Raw genomic sequence first — 17,097 nt, forward strand, 5'->3', positions numbered from 1 at the left:
AGGAAATAATGTGCTGCATTTGATCAGACTTGTGTTTTTTATTAAATAATTTGACTTTCAAGAGCAATTTACAATTAGCAAACAAATGTAAACAGGGGTACCTGCCAGCATCTGGCAAGAGCATGAACTACAAAAGCTTGAAACAATAATATAAAACAAATAAATTAGCTTAAACATCTTCCCCAGGCGACAATCTTGGATGTGAACTCCAGCTAGTCTAGATATATTCTGGGAAAGCAGTGCTGTGAACTGACTGCATGAGACACTTCACAGATTTAATTCCAGCTGCAGAAACCCACATATTTAAACTGTCTCGCTGACGACTGGTGGCCAAGGCATTTAAAATCACCTATTTTTTGCTGAAAGCACTGTCAGAGTTAACTTTACCTAGGCTCATCAGAGTTAACTTTACCTAGGCTCATCAGAGTTAACTTTACCTAGGCTCAGAAGAAGCACATCACTGACATATATTGAAGAAAACTGCCTCAAGTCACTCAAAACACTGCATTAAGTTTTCATTCGTACTGGCATAAAACAAATTCCAAACAAACTGATAAATGGGGTTCTCAGTGCTAATCCTTAATTCTTAAACTACTATAACTTAGTAAAAAAACACACAGAAGTAACTGATGCTCCTTACAAACTACCTAAAATCTAAACTGAACATCCATCCCATCTTTTTAAAGAGGTAAACTTTTAAACCTAAGCTGAGGCGGCTTAATCAGCTGAAATGTCCTGACACTACAGGAACACCTCCAACAGCCTGTCCTCGCAGCCTGGTGTCCTCTCCTGCTGGCCTGTTCATGAAAACCGACCTGTTTCAAACAAGGAAGGGACTTCAAACTGTGTCCTCGAACAAGTTCTCTAAAACAAGTCTGGAGATGCAGCCCCTGTGATATGCTGTAATGAACATCTGGAGTCGACAGCAGTGCACATGCTCTCTGCTGCCTTCACTCTCAGAGGAGACACACTGCTGGACCCACAAACTCAATTCAAAAAAACTTGGGACGCTGTGTATATAAAAACTGCAATCCTTCTCAACCTATGTTCTATACTGTACAAAGAGAAGATATTTAATGTAGTCATTTATATAGTTACCATGAGTTTAACACCTGCAACACGCGGAGTGAGAAGAACCACAGCACCCCAACTTCTTTTAAAACTGTAGTAGTATGATGGCATATATTGAGACTGACAGCAGAAACGGGGTGAACAGGATCAGAGGTGGAAGTGGCTGCTTTTTTTAGGCTGACAGACATTTCGACAGCGATGGCTTAGAGAAGAGAACAAGGATGAAGAGTGAAAGCTCAGGGTGGCAGAGGAAAAAAACAGCTAAATGCACAAAATCTCCAGGGGATTCAACTGATTTCAATGAGCAGACAGGAGCGAGAGATGAGACGAGGAAAAGGGGGAGGGGATACAGGATGTGGTTTGGGAGACTATGGACCTGTGATGGGTGAAGCCGAGGCATGGAGGAGACGCGGATGGGGCAGCCGGGGTGACTGCAGGCTACCAGGTGGTCTGGAGGAAATACATGCCGCTCTGCTCGGAGTTGGGGGGAGCAGCAGCAGAGACAGCCCTTCCACCTCCTCCGCCATCGGGGGAGAAAGGAGACAACAGGCGTGGGGGTTCACCTCCTCAGTCTTTCCGTACCCTCCTCTTTCTCACAGCTTGTTTGTGGCTCTCTTCAGTGGCGTCTCCTCCCTCCTTCAGCTGCAGGACAGAATTGACATGAAATTACAAACAAGAAAAAGACTCCATTTAAATCATGTGGAGTGGAATACATGATCGTCAAGTGACTGCAGGTGAAAACAAGCAGCCAGAGGTAAGCATGAGGAAAAAAACACTTGCTATCATGTGTGTAAAAACAAGTATGGCTGCCACTTCACAGTTTTACAACTTACAGACTGACTCTCACAGACAGTGTGACGTATCACAGCTGCTCTAACTGCTGTCATGGTCCACATAATATATAAATACATAAATATCACAGTGTTGTTTCAAGTCACTTCCTGACATGATCATGACACCAAAATATGGTTTCACAGGTCTCACACAACCTCTTTCCAGCCAATCATGCTTATTGTGGTCCATAATGCTCAATGTGAATCACAGCTGTCATGCTCTCTTCCACCGCTCAACACTCATTCAGAGCGACTTGGAGTTTGAACTTTCTCAAGACTTGTTCTGTATTTAATGAAAATATGTGTGATGATGCATGATGCTTGTTCTCGTGGATATGAATTGTGTGCAGTCATTTTCCCCAAAATACCATCATTTCAAGCCTCTGGTATGATAGTTTAACATCTCCTATCTGGCAACAGTGCAGTGGATGTGTGCACAGGGGCTCATGCTGCTGTGTGTGTCACAGACACCAACCTCATCCTCTATTGTTCTCTCAGGAGCCTTGCTTTCCTCTTCTTCCTCTTCCTCCTCTTCCCCTTCTAGATTGTCACCTCTCTCATCACCTCCATCTTCCTCCTCCTCCTCCTCTTCTTCTTCCTCATCTTCCTCCTCTTCCTCCTCAGCTTCTTCTGTGGCTTTTGAGAGAAGGAGAGTAAAGGTGAGGTACAATACAGCATTATCAGAACAGTGTGTGATGTCCTGTGTTTGACCCTCTAACCCGCAGCTGCTGCTCCCTCTGTTTCCTCAGCTGCTTTGTCTTCCTTATCTGCTGCTGCCTCCTCCTCTTCTTCTTCATCCTCCTCTTCCTCCTCTTCTACATCAGCTCGGGGGACATCCACCTTCTTGTACACGTAGTCGTCCTCTGATTTCTAGGACACAAACAGGAAACGGGATCACAGTCAGGTTTAGGAGGTTTTCTGCTTTGCTTCTGCAGAAATCATACAATAAACACACTCAATAGGTGCAAAGTACCTTCGGCCAGCAGAAGAGCACAGTCAGTCCTACAGGCAGGCCGACTGTCAGTATGTAGATCACCCAGAGCCACGGTCGTTCCTCTGCTGCCAACATGAGCTGAGCGAAAATCCCTGGCTGGTGAGGCAAGGGACCAGAGAGCAAATAGTGAGCTTTCGTGAGTCTTTCCCTCACAGACTCAGACAGCCCTGTGGTCAATTAAATGCATGTAGTGACAATGGAAGTGCCTGTTATGTTGCTGCTCTATGTTCCCATTGACCTTACAAAGCATCACACTGACCTCGTTAGCGCTGGCCACCAGTTTCTTGAGCCCCCAGCTGTCAGAGGCCCAGCGGTCAGCCACCTCCTTGTGGGAGGTGATAATGAAGTTGTCAAAGTAGATATCTGAGGTCATGGACCACAACTCCAAGCCCACAGCCTTGAAAGGTGCCATCCTGAACGGCTGCAGGTCCTCAAAATACTCCGGGTTGCTGATCTTACGCGGCTTCCAGACTCCCTTGGGAGAAACAATTGGAAAGAAGACGTCACAAGACGGTTTCCAGACTAACAACAGCAAACGCTGTTGGAGTTTTCTGACCGATGTATCAAGTGATCAAACTTTTCTAGAGTATGAAATACTAAACCTAAAAATTATTAAAATATATTATAGTAATAATAATGTGTGACAGTTTATATTATGTATTAGAAAAATAATAAAGATTATATTACATTTGGTTATTATAATTATTAGATTACAATCTAATTACTTATAATAATATAATTAAAATTACATAGTTAAAAAAATACTAAGCAAATAACTTAAACACTTGAACCACGAAACATAAAACATTACAGAAAGTTGTGCTTGCTAAACTAATACAATAATTATGGAGTAGCGATAGTATGTGGGAGTTGTGAAGTAAATATTTTGTAGCATGTTTTTAGCCTGGTTACAGTTACCTGATAGTTGGGATTGTCCACCAGAGGGGCTTTCCACTTGCCCTTGTACTGAGGGTTGTTGATCTTGGGACGCTTCCACTCCCCACAGCCAGGAGCCGTCTCACAGGCTGGGTTAGGAATCTGTGGGGCTTCCCACTCTCCATCCATCTCCTCATCCCTGCACACAGAGGAGAGCAGTCAGGCTGATCATTTCCTCACTGCAGATACTGTAATTGTCACATGCAGCTTGTTTGAGTGATGAATGGTTTTATTTACCAGTCTTCTGGTTTCTCAGCATTCGGGTCAGGGACAAACTCTGCTTCGTCGTCCAGCCAGCCCTCTGGCTTCAGAGCGTCAGGGTCCTCAATTTTTGCTGGAGCATCTTCATCCCTGACACACACACACACACACACACACACACACACATTTGTTATTGATGATGAGGTCTCCGAGGCCCTCACATTTAAATATGTCCCATCGGTGACAAAATCTAGTATGGATGTTATAATCACCAGTCATCGGGCTTGACAGCCTCGGGGTCGGGTATCTTGGCCCTCTCATCCCAGTCGTCCGGCTTGGAATCATTTGGATCATCTATCTCTTTGGGTGGGTTGACTGGAGGAACCACATCGTAAAGCAGATTGCCACGGCTCACGCTGGATTGGTCTATCAACATTTCGTAGCTGTTGTCTGGGTTTAGGACTGAAAACAAGGCCAAATGTACATTTGAAAAAAACAGACATATGCTGTTATGTAAAACTGAAGTTATGCTTCTGTGCGGTGTGTGGGACACATTTTAGATACACATAAAAACACATCTGTTCTTTTCCAAGACTGTACCCAAAGTGTAGAGGTGAGTCTTCTTGTCAGTGTAGAACTTCTTGAGATCAACATCGGGCCTCTTGGCGTGCTTCTCCTCCAGGTCTTTGTTGAGAGGATTCTGGTGGCGGAAGATGAAGTGTAGCTTGTAGTCCTCACCACACTTGTCTGGTCCAAACATGATGGTGTAAGGTGTACGATCCTGGAATTGCTCCTATGGTGCAGAGTCATTGGAGTAAGTCTGTTTAGTTTAAAGGCAGACAACGTTTACCCAGTTCTACCACACATAATCAAGACAGCGGAGGAATACTCAAGAGGTTTTGGATTCTGTGTCCACAATACTAACAAAGATACTGATTGTACTGTAACATACTTGTGAAAACAGACATATTATAAGTGGAGTAATGTGGAGTGACAACATGCAAACCAACCAGATTGACGTCTTCAGTGTCTGTAAGCAGTTTGACGTATGCTCCACCACAGTCGATGCCTTCCTGGAAATTCACCTCATACCTGCAAACAGATCACACCAAAACAATTAAACAAGTCTTTGTCACATTCATTTTACAAGGTTTTAACTTTACGCAAATAACAGATTTAACTTATACACCCACTAACTATCTCGGGAACAAGATTGTAAATGTGCAAGTTTGAACTCACTGTAAGACCAGAGGTTCATCCTGGAAGATGAAGGGTTTGTCCATCATTGCTGCGATCGCATGGTGTTTGGCCCGGGACTTGAGCACCAGACCCTGGTCTCCTGGAACTTTGTTCTCCTTCAGCTGCTCCACAGACCACTTACCTAAGGCAAGAGACAGGAGAGGCGCTCACATTTAATAACCTGGGTTTTCTTTTAGGGTCACTGATATGACTTTTGATAATAGTTTGGGTTAGTGTGCCTGTGTGTGTGCAGGGACTCAGAGCTTAACACAGCTTTAGAGTAGTCAACATAACATCACAAACACTGTTTCAGTGTCTCGAGCTGAGGCGTTATGACATCATAAATATGAATGGTGGCCAACACTATTAATATGCGACCTATGTTTGTAATACATTTCTTATTTGCGTCATAAATGAAAAAAATTAAACAGCCAAGTTGTTGCGATGATATGTATGTCAGGATTAGCAAAAAGAGAAATAATGCAACAAACCATCATATTTGGCGATTTCATCATCTGCATCCCCCTTCACTGTCTTTGATAGCTGCCATCTGTGAACATCAACATCACAAAACACTGAGTATCCTCACAGAAAGGTGAACATCCACAAACACACACTACAGCCACTGATGGTGTCAGTTTATCCCGGTCATTCAGTACCCTTGCAGGCTCATGTATCCAAACATGCATCAAACATTTACGCTGCACTTTTTTTCAGCAGCACTTGGTGGTAAATTTTTCAGGCTATACCTGTCCAGTGACCCATCGTCAAACGTCTCTGCAAAGTGGACGTCTCCAGTGGGGACAGGAGTCTTGTAAGTTACCTGGGGGACAAAAAGCAGAAATTAGACAGTGATACAGTACAGTTTACTAGCTTTGCTGCCTCGGTTTCTCATGTAACGTTTACTTAACCTATGACCTATTCCTGACCTGGAAGGAGACATCTGCATCTGTTCCAGACTTCCCACTTGCTGTGTCTGTCTCATCAGAGTGGTCTTCATCCATCACCGTTGCCTCCTCCTCCTCCTCTTCCTCCTCCTCCTCTTCTGCCATCAGCACCTTTAATTCCTCCTCGTCCAAGCCCAAATCCTCATCCATGTTGGAAAGATCCACCTCCAACTGGTTGTCCTGGGCTGCCACAGCCGCTACAGCCAGGGAGGACAGGAGCAGCACGCGCCACATCCAACCCCTGTCCAGCTTCATCTGTAGAGGGTACAGTGAGGACGGGGGTGTGGTGATAGCAGGGGGGGGGAGAGAGTGTGAGATAAGGGTGGCAGAGATAAGCCTGGTGTGAGCAGCACAGTGAGGAAGGCGTGGCACGGGAGGATGGGGGAGGGTAAGAGACAGCAGGTGTGAGAGAGATGGATGGATAGTTATTTATGGAGAGCAATGGTGTGTGTGTGTGTGTGTGTGTGTGTGTGTGTGTGTCATTGCGGGGGGGCATCAATGATAAAAATAGCAATCACAAGTACGTAAAAGGAAAGAGGGATGAGAGGTTGAGTTACAGAAAAAACAAAAGAGATTGAGGTCACATTAGTACACACTGATACTTGATTAATGTTCCGTGTCCTCACATTGCATCCTTATATTGCGTTTTTCGCACTATTTTCAGAAAAATGTTCACCTGTCCCTTCTCCGCTGTAATACATCCCCACCAGATAAATCCTCAGGTCAGCTGTGCTTTTAAATCTGTCACATACAGATAACTTTTATGTTTTACAACATGAACATCATGTCATGATTTACAATATGATATATATAAAACTTCCTTACTGGTCCAAATTTGTAGCGGCAAACTAGGGTTGCAACTAACTCAATAATGGCAACTAATCATTTTCATTATCGATTATTCTGTTGATTGAATTTCACGATTAATCGATTAGTCTATAAAATGTAAAAAAAGAGAAAAAAAGAAGGAAATGCTCATCACAAACTCCAAAAACCCAAAGACCCTTTCTTTATTATTCTTTAATTATTTCCACACTGATTTACTCATCTAGATCCAAGTTCCACCCATCCTCCGTCTAAGTTTCCAAGACATTATTACCTTTAAATTAAATAGATGGACATGGTTGAAAACATATCCTTCTTGGTAGATATGATTACTGAAACGATTATTCGTTTATCAAAAAAAAATGGTGATACTTGGTGGTACAGCAAATGTGCCAGATTAGAATCTTTGTGTGTGTCCCGTAATACGTTTGTATCTCTGGTGATACTCTGCTGACTAATGATGCAATTCAGATATGTGTTACACCAAACAATAGCTTCATTGACCTCTTATTGATCAGGCCACACCTGCTCGCTCTCGTTGCGAACAGCAGGAATTGAAAAGCATCACTGCAGACAGCACAGCGGCACGCTTTCATTAATACCTAATTAACTTTGATTCCCATACTGCTGTTGTTCTATTTGCTAACATCAGAGCACAGCAGGATCAAAAGGATTCTGATAAGCATGAGGGAGGGATGATGAACGGGAGGCGCTCTTCAGAGCCATCTCATCTCAAGATGCTGCTCATTTAGTTGCATCTTTAGGCTGAATACAATGCAGCTTTGAAAGAAACCCTGGCCTATCCTATGCAGAAAGAGAGGACTCAAAACATCTATTCTGATCTGAGAATATAAAAACATGTATATGTCCAATAAAACTAAGACTGATTAAGTTGTTTAATTCAATTTCTTTGAGCTGTTGCTTTTTGCTGCACAGAATCCAATCAAGATATTAGACTGTCAAATTGATAGTAGTGCCTTTTATTTCTGTCCATAAAATACCAAACCAGGTGGCATAGTACTTGATGGATGTTCAGCTGTGTTTACATGACAGAGGTCTTCTATCTACCTTGACTTTTACTAAAACAGCAGTGGCCATTGCTTTGGCAGTGTGCACATCATGTAATCTTGAGGGTAAAATGAACTGCTTGAGAACAGCCTTTTACTGGCTGAATGCATGATACCCTACAGCATTACTGCCCGACATGACACATCTTTAACATACACCAGAGAACTAGTGAACTAGGTCAACCATAGAGCTCTATGTATGAGATGGAGTGGAAAAGGTTAGTACATCAATTTTAGATAAACCTGAGCAAAATCCAGTTTCGCTCTCTGCCATATTTATTTCAACTGTGGCCATTCAGATCTAGCAAACAATGAATTGCAGTGACATCTTGACAGCATCTTTCCTGCAGTGGATTCAACAGTAACATATCGTCTCTCCTTTGGAGAGTTAATTAGGTTGTGGCCGAGGTCAGGGTACAGTATCTGTAAACAGTTGCCACTGGCTGTGACAAGTCGCTTTAACCTCACATCCATTAACACAAGCTCACCATTACCGGCCAAGTGCAGACAAATGAGCCACAGTGTGTGATTAGACAGGCCAATCTCCAACTTGTCTAACAAAATTGACTCGCTATTCAGTCTGGATGTGAGCTCCATCACATAATTCTATTTCACATTAATCTGCAGTCCTCCTTTGTAACACAGTTATAGCTGAAGTCTACTGTTACTGGTGTAACACCCCTGACAAGCCTCTGGTTGACGGTCACCATTGCCAAGAAGCTCTTATTTTAATCCTAACACACGCTTCTAACTGAGCAGATCTCGGAAGTACAAATAAAAAGGTCATAGGAAAGGGTTGTGGAGCTAACATGGCTGCCACCGAACTCTGCAATGTCCAAACTCTTTTATAGTGAAAGGCTCTGGCTGCAGCACCTGCTCCGCTAGCTAGCTAGATAGCTATCTGGACGGCGCGCCATCACATCGGCAAACGTTAGCATAACACAAGACAAACTCATCTATACATGCCCTCAATTTACTAAACATGCCCTGTCGTTAAAACACACAAAAGTTTAGTTTTTTTTTTCTTTTTAAGTTAAGGGTTGCCTGAAATGTCTTGCGGACTTGAGAAATGAGTGGATAGCAATGGTTAGCATGCTAAATTAGCAGTGATGTCGCACAGGGAGGGATGCAGAGAATGAATGAGTGCACAAACAAACCTTGAGCCTTCTTGTGCTTGCGGAGAAAAATCCTCGATAAAAGCTGCTTCTCCACGTTAAAAAAACAGAGGGAGTGTCTTGTGCGTTTCACCCTCTGAGAATAGTACCGAGGCCCGCCGAGTATGGTTGGGAATAACACGGTTGTCGGCTGGAGAGGACGGGACGTATATGACAGCTTGGCCCGGATAACGGTGCTAGGGTGATGAGCGAGAGCGTGTCACTGGAAACGGGCATGCGCACTTCGTGTGGATGGGAGCATGATCGGTGCATTCACGTGCCAGTGACAGTCGTAAGAAATAAAACCAAGTTGATTTTCTGAGACATTCCCGAGGTTTTAAATTAATAACCTTTGCTACTGAAATGTCCTGAACATGTATCCCACCAGTAAAACTGTAAGTTCTATACTTGTTATCGAGCATAATTTTGTTGTGGTGAAATGGTGTCTGTTTTAAAAACATATGCACGACGCACAAGACAAAATGGCAGTTTCCCAAATGACTTCGAAAATACATCCACTCAAAATTATTTTAGCCACAGGATCTGCATCTTGTAAGTGTCCCAACAAGAGCAACAACATAAAAAAACAACATGCGCACTCGTAATTCAGAATCCTCTCAAAATACTGGTACTCGGTGTGACTATTTACTAATAGGAAATGCCAAAAGTACGATCTTAGGAGGAGTACCTTAATGCATCTGAAGCGCACCCTTACAAAATAAAAGCTTTTTTAAAATAAACTGTGACAAAAATGGCCCACTGGCACAGTGCAAATGAAGATTTTGTTCATAATAGGTACATATACCTATTAATGATTAATAACATTAATATTATGACTCGTTTATATTAACTTGAAATAAGTCAATAACAAAAAAAAACAAACAAAAAAAAAGACTCATCTTTAACACTTCCGGTGTAGAGTTCAGAAAATATTGACGGTGACCACATGCCTGTTGGAGTAGTGGCGCCGCAATTCTGAATTACAAGTATTAAAACCTTTCAAACTGCAACCACTCCAAAGCCCGAACAATGAAGGACACACCGCTGGCGAACTGTGAGCGGGACTTTTTGCTCAAAGCCATCGAAGAGAAAAAGGTGAGCTGGTTTCTGAGCATGGTGTCCAACCTCTGTGCTAAACGAACCACAGGTATCGACTAAAAGGGAAACTTAAGTGTTAGTATATGGACAGCTGCTGCTAACTTATTCTAAATATTGCATAATAAAGGATATTTCTCATCCAGTAACCGGGAGAAGGACTGTTCCAAAAACACTTGGCGGGCTCCAGTCATTGTAAATGGACGATTAAAAAACTTGGTCCATGGTTTTGTGCCTTGCTGTCCATGCCCGAAGATATGAGTTATATGTAAAAAAACAAATATTTTGTGGTGTGCTTGTGAGTTTGACCTGTCGTCCCCCTGCAGCGGCTGGACGGCCGACAGACGTATGACTACAGAAAGATGAAGATCACGTTTGGGACTGACTACGGATGCTGCTTTGTGGAGCTGGGGAAAACCAGGTAAATATATTCCCGTATATCTGTCAAATCGTTGCTTTTTTATACTTAATAACCCCATTAATATGAATCGTCATGCTTTATTGACATCGTTTAGCTTTATGTTTTTCCCTCTGAGGGATCATATATGGTGATTAATCTGAATATGCAGATCTAAGATGTCGTTTTATGTGTGCACCATTCTGTCTGATGAGTTCAAGATGTCTTGTGCATCATTCCACACATATCTATCTTAGAATTTAGCCTGACAATATTTCAATCTTTGAATATGTTGGGAAAGTGAAATGTTATGGTCTTCACACAGCAGTTAGTGAAGACGGACCTTTCGGTGGGTCAGTGGGGCTGAGGAGGCCAACAGCAGGAGAGCCGGGCAGACAAGGCGCTGATGTTGGGCAGAGTCTGAGTCAAACCTGTGAACTGCACAGAGATGAGACATCTTGTAAAAAGCTTTTTTGTGATAATGAAACATGAATGTGTTGCACTCTACAGGGTCATGGCCCAGGTGTCGTGTGAGCTGGTGGCTCCTAAAGAGAGTCGACCCAACGAGGGAATCATGTTCTTCAACATCGAGCTGTCACCCATGGCCTCGCCAACGTTTGAACAGGGCAGGTGAGAGAGAACTCTATGTTCATCTGTACCAATACATCCGACAGATAACGTGCAGCGTATTCCCTCTGGTTCATTTCTCATCACATCATGAATTGCTGTTGGGGGACGTGTTGGAGCAGGACTGCGTCTGAGATGTCTTACATTTAGTCAAACTGCCTGTGCAGTGAGTGTAAATCATCCGTGGGGTTTCCTTGTTCTCCAGGCAGTCTGAGTTGTCAGTGAAGCTAAACAGACAGCTGGAGAGATGCTTGAGGAATTCCAAGTGCATTGATACCGAGTCCCTGTGTGTGGTGTCTGGAGAAAAGGTAGAGAACATACACACACACACACACACACACACACACACACACACACACACACACACACACACAAGAAAAAAGCGTGGTGACAGAATGTGTGTGTGTGTGTGTGTGTGTGTGTGTGTGTGTGTGTGTGTGTGTGTGTCTGCGCTCAGGTGTGGCAGATCAGAGTGGACGTACACATGTTGAATCATGATGGGAACCTGATGGATGCTGCCAGCATTGCTGCCATCACCGCTCTGTGCCACTTCAGGCGGCCTGATGTCGGCATCCAGGGAGACGAAGTCACCGTGGTGAGTCAGCAGCAGACAGCAGGTGGTGTTTTCTGCTTCATTGAATCTATTGGGAAATGCTCTGAGCACCAGGCTGCTCTGTTGTGCGAGTTTCTGTGATGACACTTGGAGTATATAATGAAGGAACTTTCCTGCTCAACTTATAACTGTATAATGGATATATTTCAAACAATACATAAAGTGAGAGAAATACAGACCAAAACTAGAGTGATGTGAACTTTTGGTTCATATTTTCCAACCCCATGTTGTAATTCAGTGTTTCTATTTTTTATTCAAGTCTGAACAGTTTCACATTTCCTTTATATGTTATGTTGGTTTGTAATTTAGTGTTTTTTTGTGCTCCTTTAGTACAGTCCAGAGGAGAGGGACCCCATTCCTCTGAGCATATACCACATGCCCATCAGTGTCAGCTTCTCCTTCTTCCAACAAGGGTGAGGAACCGCATTAACGTGAAGGACAGAATACATTTTATGATAAATACTAAAACATTCAGATATTTATTTGGTGGTAGAGCTGGGTGTTGCCACTGATTTCCTGATTTGATTCCGTTAGGGATGATTCAGTAACCAGTATTACTTATATAAAAAAAAAAATTCTCTGAGAACTAAAGTAATATAATATAATATAATATAATATAATATAATATTTTCATATTAGGAAGTAAATTCAAGTTTTTAGTCAACAAAAAATCCTACCCTCATTTGACACCTGGTTGGTCTTAAATTCAGATTCTGACACAGGAAAAGACACAAGATTGTGCTTGCGATTTTATGAATCAGTATCAAATGGAGACTGATTTGAATGGGATTGTTCTGGAATTTCACCTCGCTTGACCATTCAGGTGAGATGAAGAAGACAGAGCCACCGATGACTTGCGCTGACATGATCACGGAGGAATAAAAAAGAACCGCACGTCTGCTTGCGCCAACGTTCAGATCATATCCACAGCTCAGGAAGCATCCCTCCCATACGTGGTTAACAACAAGGAATGGAAAAGTTACTGCGGAGCTTCTCACCTCTGGTCAACTGAGGGACGGAAAGAAAATGCATAGCAGACGGTATCATAGATTGATCGAAGGCCACCCGACAAGTTTAACACAAATAGTCGGCTCTGTTTTGGTTTGTTGAGCGTCTGTTCTGTAGACAGTCTGCACCGCTTTACAAAGAGCATGAGAGATATAAGCTCTCATAGATCAGTTATCACTGTGCCCTCATCCTTACGTCATCCGGCCTGTAGATTTTTCTCCCACTGCAATAATGGATTCTGTATGTTTTTGACAGGGCTGTACGATCATGGAGGAGGATTTAGTCAGTGGTGCTGTTGAACTTTGATTCACTGAACAGTGCTGTTCTGTTTTCCAGCCTTCTTTCATTAATATAAATAGGGTGGACAAAATAATGGACACCCATGTCACTATAATGCTAAACAATTCTGTTACACCACAAACTGCATCTTCAGAGACTGATCATACTGTTGAATCAGTACCTGTAAAATGGCAAATATAGAAACAATCAAGTACTGCATACAATATACAAAAAACAATAATGTACTACATAAAATAAAATGCTAGTAGTTATGAAATAAAATGAAATACTGCGGTAAATAAAATTAAAGCTGAGGTATTGAAGAATAAAGGTAAGTGGAACATAAGGTGCAAGAGGCAGTTTTCTTTACAGTAATAACGTGCAACCTGTAAAAATAAATTCCCAACAAATTAAACACTATACATATTAGTGTACCTCATAAACTGAGTATAAAATAAAGAACAATTTTAAGTAAAGTATGTAACAGACAAATGAAAGCGTGCCAGTCTTTGGATGAACATTATCCTTCCGCCCACCGACTCTTCGTCTCTTCTGTACTCTCTCCGTTCGCTCTGCAGAACCTACCTGCTGGTGGACCCCTGTGAGCGGGAGGAGCGGGTGATGGATGGCCTGCTGATGATCGCCATGAACAAACACAGAGAGATCTGCTCCATCCAGTCCAGCGGGGGCATCATGTTGCTGAAAGAGCAGGTGAATGGAGTGTAGATGATGTTGCAAGGGTCTGAAGCCACTGAGATCGAGTATCTCAAAGGAAATGATCACCCGAAGCGCTGTGGAGCTTCACAATCAATTATATCGCTGCTCTCCATAACACCCACAGGTTGAACAGAACCACAACTAACAAAATAATAAACACCATCAGAGTTTATCTGTTGTTCACTTTTTGTGTGTGTTGTTGAAGGTTATGAGATGCAGTAAAATAGCCAGCGTCAAAGTGTCTGAAATCACAGAACTCATCAGCAAAGCCCTGGAGAACGACAAGAAAGCAAGGTGAGCACTAACATCACATCACCACACTTTTATATTTATCACTACTTGAGCTCCTGGTTTTGTCTCTATGTTCTATGAACTCCGTGTTTTCACGTTTTCCAGGAAGGCGGGTGGTAGGTGTGGTTTTGCGGAGTCCATGCCTCAAGAGCGAATCACAGCCCTGAAAATGGACGAGACTCCCGTGGAGATGACGGAGGTGACGGACAGAGCCAACGACATCGTTCAGAAAGCCGAGGCCCCGTCTCAGACGTATCCTTTGTGGAGCCTGAATAACAACCACAGCATCATCCACAAGAATGTGTCCTTGCCTCTTGTCTGTCTGTCACGTTGCCTTATTTAATCCATTGTGGCTCCTTAACCATACCTACCAGGGTGCCTTCCCCTGTGGTGCCCGTCCCAGGTGTGGGTCAGGTTGGGCAGGGGCCTCAGAACACCTGGGGACTGGAAGAGGAGGACGAAGAGGAAGAGAGTGACAACAGTGGTGAAGACGAGGAAGTAAAAGAAACAAAGATGGAAGTGGGGCAGCATGAAAAAGAGGAGAGCAAACAAGGTTAATATTATTTCTTTTTTTCAATATTAAAAGAAATGTTCACCCAAAGATGAAAATCCAGTCATTGTCTACTCGAATCGATGCAAAAGACGAGAAACAGATTCAGATGTTATGTAATCTCAGGTTATCCTTAGTCCTTCAGTATTTTTTTACTGTAAATTCAAAAGCATAAATTGGGAAATGGTTTGGATTCACAGAGGATGTGGTCGAGATATCAGACAGTGAAGAAGAGGAAGTGGTCATACTTCATCCAGAGACACCAGACAAAGCTCCCAAGTAGGTGCACCAGCAGTACTTGTATGTACAGGAAATTCTGTTCAACAAAAAGGAAATTTTTGCCCTTTACACAAAGGTAAAGATCAGAGTTAAAGATGGTGATTTACGCTTTCATCTTTTTTTTTGTCCTGTCAGGCATACAGGACCCAGTTCCCATCAGAAGGGGGCAGCAGCATCAAAGAAAAAGCAGAAGAAATGAATGCAGGATCCACTAGAGGTCCCTGCTGTCACAGACATCTGCAGCTGTGCGCCTACATGACTGAGAGTTTGGACTGAAGAGAGGTGACAGGACAGAGACGCTTACAAGTTTTGGATTTACACTCTGTGAACATGAAGTTTACTCCTGTTAAACTGTTTGGAATCATTTGTATTCATTTAAAAGCAGACTGCACCTACAGATGTACAGAGAACGAATTGTAACATAGCTTTTCTAACAGTGAAAGAATGTAAAAGTGATGGGTGTGACAAAATAAAATATTCTCAACCACCGTTGGATATTTAGCGGACATTTGAACATTTCAGTTTGCACGGTGGTATAAATTTGTAAGTAAAAATGTGATCTGTGGTGGTGAGAGTGAATCTTAAATAAAAAGAAAATATGTAAATGTTTGTGTTTGTAAGTTTTATATTTGAATCCAAAGAATCACAGAATGTATTGAAAATACGTACGGAGGGACTACTATTTCTCTATAAGTTGTGGCCATGATGCCAGAAAGGTTTCTTGAATTTCAAATAGTCCTGTTAAAACTTATGAAATATACAATAATCCAATGTAGCTTCTGTCACTCAGTAAAACATGTAGAGGATTAATGATCTCTGAAACGTATTCACACACGTAGAGCGAGTAAAAGATAGGTTCCACCGAGATTTGAACTCGGATCGCTGGATTCAGAGTCCAGAGTGCTAACCATTACACCATGGAACCACCGTTGATCCTGAGGAAGATTGTTCAGTTTATGAAATGTGGAGTAATCGGATTGAGTCGGGACACATAATAATGATATGGGCTATTTTTTATTTATGATAATTACCTACTAAAACTGGTATACCTCAATGACAGAGATAGCACACATTTTTTTTCAAACAGTAGTTGTTTTTGCTATATTGATTAAATTACTAACGTCAGTTATCATGTAGTATATTGTATGAATGTGCTGAATTGCATCGAACGTGGGTTTGTATTGACAACGAAAGTGTCCGATACAATGACGGTAGAGATGTACATAAAAGTGCAATTGGCCCGTACGGGGATCGAACCCGCGACCTTGGCGTTATTAGCACCACGCTCTAACCAACTGAGCTAACCGGCCATGGAAACGTATAGCTCGGTTACTGGAGAAATACCGACAGTGACACTATTTACTGTTAAAGACTATTTACTGTCAAAAATAAAAGCCACTGCCATGACAGGATACAATAGCAAAGCACAATGAGATAACACTTCTCTGACCTCAAATAGTGCTCCTGCAGTCTCTCACTACTGTCTCAAGTTCACATGTCTAAGGCTGTTTTCTTTTTGGGTTTTGATTGCATTTACTTTAAATTTGTTTTGGAATATGGTACTTATGTACATCTAAGGCTCAACATCAACTGAAATAATTAAAGCCATAAAGTGGCTTCTGCTTTATAACCTGTCTAATACCATGATTATATTGAACTCATGCCAAATCAAATAACTACACACTGTATTCCGTCCGGGACTGTGTAAAAGTGCAACACTGTTCACAGAAGACTTCTAATCCCTCTGACTGGGGGTTACTGCACAGCACACCAGTAAATCCCTGACAAAAATCTTTCAAATATTTTCTACATGAATCCACTTCATAGATAGGACATACACACCCAACCAGACAATGACTGACTGAAAAGGACTGAAAAGAATAAATGACGCACCGCAGTAAGAATTTCAAAAACACACACTGGTATTCAAGTTGTCATACCTTCTGATGCATTACATTCACATACACTGATACA

The 17,097-nt window shown here is 42.3% G+C and overlaps 2 protein-coding genes and 2 non-coding genes across 5 annotated transcripts; 1 reads left to right on the forward strand and 3 right to left on the reverse strand.

The window, feature by feature from the left end:
• Positions 1-14: 14 nt before the first annotated feature.
• clgn (calmegin) lies at positions 15-9,489 on the reverse strand. 2 transcript variants are annotated; one of them, XM_037096438.1, is made up of 15 exons: positions 9,271-9,489; positions 6,204-6,476; positions 6,024-6,097; positions 5,766-5,824; positions 5,275-5,416; positions 5,046-5,127; positions 4,636-4,828; positions 4,308-4,497; positions 4,072-4,185; positions 3,817-3,973; positions 3,158-3,373; positions 2,878-2,994; positions 2,624-2,774; positions 2,380-2,540; positions 15-1,713 (listed from the first exon to the last, which is right to left on the reverse strand). In XM_037096438.1, exons 2-15 carry the CDS (start codon positions 6,474-6,476, stop codon positions 1,639-1,641), a joined length of 2,004 nt encoding a protein of 667 aa, XP_036952333.1. In that variant the 5' UTR covers positions 9,271-9,489; the 3' UTR covers positions 15-1,638. The 2 variants fall into 2 exon arrangements, with proteins under 2 accessions (XP_036952333.1, XP_036952342.1); XM_037096447.1 differs by having other exon boundaries at positions 6,204-6,558.
• Positions 9,490-10,173: 684 nt separating this feature from the next.
• On the forward strand, positions 10,174-15,732 carry exosc9 (exosome component 9). The gene is made up of 12 exons (XM_037096460.1): positions 10,174-10,362; positions 10,689-10,783; positions 11,270-11,389; positions 11,592-11,694; positions 11,844-11,981; positions 12,330-12,412; positions 13,865-13,997; positions 14,209-14,297; positions 14,400-14,546; positions 14,669-14,847; positions 15,045-15,123; positions 15,259-15,732. Exons 1-12 carry the CDS (start codon positions 10,297-10,299, stop codon positions 15,320-15,322), a joined length of 1,296 nt encoding a protein of 431 aa, XP_036952355.1. The 5' UTR covers positions 10,174-10,296; the 3' UTR covers positions 15,323-15,732.
• Positions 15,733-15,976: 244 nt separating this feature from the next.
• On the reverse strand, positions 15,977-16,048 carry trnaq-cug. The gene has a single exon. It is a non-coding gene; the product is annotated as a tRNA-Gln (tRNA).
• Positions 16,049-16,359: 311 nt separating this feature from the next.
• Positions 16,360-16,433, reverse strand: trnai-aau. The gene has a single exon. It is a non-coding gene; the product is annotated as a tRNA-Ile (tRNA).
• Positions 16,434-17,097: the final 664 nt, after the last annotated feature.

This window comes from Acanthopagrus latus, chromosome 1 (assembly GCF_904848185.1).
Source record: "Acanthopagrus latus isolate v.2019 chromosome 1, fAcaLat1.1, whole genome shotgun sequence".
Lineage (NCBI taxonomy): Eukaryota > Metazoa > Chordata > Actinopteri > Spariformes > Sparidae > Acanthopagrus > Acanthopagrus latus.